General features: G+C 41.1%; 1 protein-coding gene across 2 annotated transcripts in view; it reads left to right on the forward strand.

Moving 5' to 3' along the window:
* The window catches only part of SVIL (supervillin), a 64,002-nt gene extending 62,340 nt beyond the window's left edge, over positions 1-1,662 (forward strand). For both annotated transcript variants that reach the window (XM_035902427.1, XM_035902428.1), the window contains 2 exons: positions 578-733; positions 851-1,662. In XM_035902427.1, the coding sequence (XP_035758320.1) occupies positions 578-733; positions 851-937 (243 nt within the window). In that variant the 3' untranslated portion in view covers positions 938-1,662. The remainder of the gene's footprint in view (positions 1-577; positions 734-850) is intronic.
* The last annotated feature ends 2,412 nt before the right edge of the window (positions 1,663-4,074 follow it).

The following is a 4,074-nucleotide window of genomic DNA, read 5'->3' on the forward strand; positions in this document are numbered from 1 at the left end:
GGAAAGTGTTATCTTAATCATCTCTTAGAAAGAGGTGTGCTAGAGTTTGGCAGAACAACTGTTTCAATCCTGTGAAACAGGCGGCAACGTACAGTTCTGGTCTGTCCTCCAGGCTCAAAGTGCAGGGGAGCAAAAAGCCCCACAAAGGATCAGCTGGCTCCAAGAGTTCCAGCATTGACTTCCCCACCTGGGAAGCAGAGTCACAGCCAAATTGCATGTGACGGCTTTAAAAGCCTTCTGCGAAGGGGCATCTCAAGGCAAATGACATTTTCTGCTTTGTAAGTCTTCTGCAGCCATCCTTAGTGGAAAATGCTGGCTTCCTGACTGAAGACAGAATTCAGCCTTAAACCGAGATTCTGAGAGTACAGGATGTCCTTCTGCTTAGTGCAGTCCTTTGTTCAGCTGTGAAATTGTTGCAGGGCAGGGCTGTTGGCCTGTGTGCAGACCTGGGTGTGTAACTTTGTGCTCGTGGGCCAGGTGGTGTGGGTTGATCCCATGCCATCTGCAGACTGTAGTGGGGGCAGTTGGTGGTTCCAGCATTGTGATCCTGTTCTCTGTTTTCCTTTTCTCCCTACAGGATGCTGATGTTTCCAATCAGATAATCCTTGTAGAGGACGTGCTGGCCAAGCTGTGTAAAACAGTGTATCCACTAGCAGATCTCTTAGCTAGGCCTCTACCTGAGGGAGTTGACCCACTGAAGCTTGAAATTTATCTTTCAGATGCGGACTTTGAGGTGAGGAGAGAATAGGTGCACTGTTCCTCTGTGCATGTGTGACTGTGAAGTCATTTGGCAGTTTTTGCTGCTTGTAAGTGGTTTTGCTAATGGCATATCCTCTCGTTTTAAATGCAGGTTGCATTAGAAATGACAAGAGAAGAGTACAATGCACTGCCATCTTGGAAGCAGGTTAATCTGAAGAAGGCTAAAGGACTTTTCTAAATCGTGTTTATTGGAGTGAGCACTAAAGGGATGTCTGGTTTCACTTTCTATGCCCTTTAGAAGAATTGTACCCCACATTTACAGAATAAATAGAAATAATCTGAAGTTATTAGTAACTACCTATCTGGAGGTGTGTAATATTATAAAAGGCCAAGAGAACTCTGGAAATGGAATTCAATTTTGACTCTTAAAGGTAATGTGTTTAAGCTCTGCTCTCCTATGCACTTAAACAGTAGTTTCTTGAGCTACTGCTGCAGGCATCCTTTGGCTATATACAATACTTGCCATTTTTGTTTTTGAAGAAGTTCTCTTTGTAAAGTGTTATTTTGTTAGTTTGTGGATTACAAAGAATTTATATTTATATAAACACATAGAACAAGTATGTATTTAACAATGCAATATATAGTCACTTTCAAGACTTTCATGTCAAAACTACAAAAAGTAGCTGGATGGCAGTTGCTTGTACTGAATTAGCTATACCACCGATATGTATCCCCTACGCATTCTGAAGAGTTTCTCTTTGCAATAGTTAATGAATTGTTCTCAGTGCTGCTTCAGGTGCTAAACCGAACAAAGCGTTTGTATTTATAGCATGGATTTCTTGAGAAACTATGCGAATCAACCTTTATACTTTATTATCCAAAAATGTATAGTGCCTTGTTTTTTGTGTACAGTTTATATACAAAAAAAAAAAGATTGGTCTGCATTTTGAAGATGGCTTAGAATGGTCTCCTCTGTTACTTTTATAATAGTAGAAATAAAAACATCTCAGTTTCTAATACTTGTTGTAAACATTAAACATGTCTTTTGTGATATAAGAACCAAAAGTAAAAGCTTCTGAATAAACTCTTAGCGATGCTCTGACTTGTCATTATTTTGTACTGTAATCTGTACTAAGTCTTTGGAACCTTCCATAACATGGTATGTTATCAAAATACTTTAACCTTCAATATCTGCAAGTGTTGTACAGAGTTATAATTTCAGAAGCAGATAATGTAGAATATAATCAATATACGGGATAAAATTAGGTTGTGCAACATTTCAGTGCTGAACGTTGCAACTGACACACAACTCCTGTGTCCTTTGGGTTGCCCTGTTTTATATGTGAAACCAAAGTTATGCTGGTTTTCAAACTTTGAAAATATCTTTTCAACCTTTGTGCAAACAGGAGTAAAACTTGGACTGAAAATGAGTATGGCATCTTCTATGGCCATTCTTTCAGTAAGCACCAGAGTCAAAATCTTTTTCATTCAGCTAATTAGGATATTGAATAGAGTAATCGAGTAAAAATCTGCTATTGTTTGAAATGTTTTTCAGGCATGTGGCATTTCTATTAACAACCTGTGTGGTTCCCCTCTGGTAGCCTATTGGATTTCATGTTTTCATTCCCACCAGCTAAGTTTCCTTCTGCCGTGCAGCCGTTCAGAGCTCCTCCTGCCTGGGTAAAAAGTGATCGCCTGCAGCGGTGCCTATTGCTGCTCTTGGCATTCTCCTAGGCCCAGGGAAATGAAGGAGGATCTCTGAATGTGTGAGGTGTAGATTTCATCAAGATCTGCAGTAAGTATTGCTCCACAGTTAAAATTAATCTTGTTTCAACAGATCAATTAATGGGTGGTAAGCTAGCCTGTAAGTAAAAAACCCAAAAGCCTAGAAATTCGCGAGTACTATCCACCTGACCTGAGATATCACAGGTGAATTTTCAGCACTGGTGTACTTCCTCTCATTACTGCTTTCCGTCAAGCACTGAAATGAAATAACCCAAGAAAAAGGGTAGCAACAGTAATCAGAGCCAGGATACTTCTTACGTAGCCTCCAGCAAAAAGATGTTTAGATGTCTGATATTTCAGGTGAGATGGGACCTCGGAGGTCCTCAGCTATGTCTTCTGCATGGGGGACACTCTTAGTTTGTTTATTTTTCAAGCACTGAGAGGTTTCCAAAGTCACTGCTGTATTCATCTAAGTATTTTTGCACCCGTATATTTTCCTCTTTCACCCTCTCTGGTGATAAAATCAAGCAGGAATTAAGTTTTGTTTATTCATGTTCAATCTGTACCGTGGGGGTAGCAGGTTCCTCTGTTTTGATTTTTCTCTCCCACAGAGAGCTGATTTGCATAGCGTGATTGACCTTGTTTTTCCCTCTGGCAGGCTAGTATCATTTGCTTTTGTTTTTTGCAAACAGTCAGTCCTCCAAGTGCTGCTGAAGGGCAACATCCACCCACCCTTAAAGCCTTTCGAATCTCAGCTGAAAGACAAGACAAGCCGGCACAGGGACCTGCAGGCAGTGAAACACAATTTGGTGCTGTCAGCTCTCGGAGTTACCGTAATTTTTACACAATTTGGCATCTTGTGCCTCAGTTCCAGGAACCAGGATGCAGAACCTAACTTCCTACTCAAGTGCTTTGCTCCTAACCTTGCCTAGGAAAACTTCAAGGGTTTGCAGAAAATGAAAATATGTGTATTGTCCTCAATATATATGTTATTTATCAAAACGCTTTCCTCAAATGTGAAGCTGACAAGAGAAAGCAAGTCAGTGTAAGGCCTCAGACAGAACCGTGGGTTGTGCTTTAATTTTCTGCTACCTTTCCTCACCACTGGGGATGCCATTATCGGCGGAAAATTGGGAAGGGCCATTAAAATCTCTTGAACTGTTTTTATAGCACTGCAGGGGAAATACAGCTGAAACGGGTTTTGTCTGGGGATAGGGAAGGGGGTTGTTTGCTTGCTTGGGTTTTATCTAGTGGTGTTTGCTTGTTTCAGATAGACCCCCAAGAACACAGCGTCCTGGGTGAATTCAAAGGCAAAGTGTCTGGTACAGGGACTCTGAGTGTGAAAAAGGCAGTACCTTGACCATGGCATTCTGCATTTTCTGCCAGTCCCACAGCTTCCAGGCCTTGAGCCACGATTCTTATCTCTAGCGGTTTTAAACTGTTCTTAAAACTGACTCTTAAAAAATACTGCTCTTTGATTACACAGACATTCCTGCACACATAAGGATTTGTTAGCAGTGAAACGGGCTGGAAACATGAATATATCAGTCTGCCAGAACAGCAAACTAACACTATGTCTGAAAAATCTGCAGCCCGTATGCTTCAGCCAGAAGAGGAGGGAAAATGGAAGATAGGTAAGGGGAGCAAAAA

The sequence above is a fragment of the Egretta garzetta genome, unplaced genomic scaffold (genome assembly GCF_000687185.1).
Source record: "Egretta garzetta isolate BGI_Z169 unplaced genomic scaffold, ASM68718v1 scaffold369, whole genome shotgun sequence".
In the NCBI taxonomy this organism is placed as follows: Eukaryota; Metazoa; Chordata; class Aves; order Pelecaniformes; family Ardeidae; genus Egretta; species Egretta garzetta.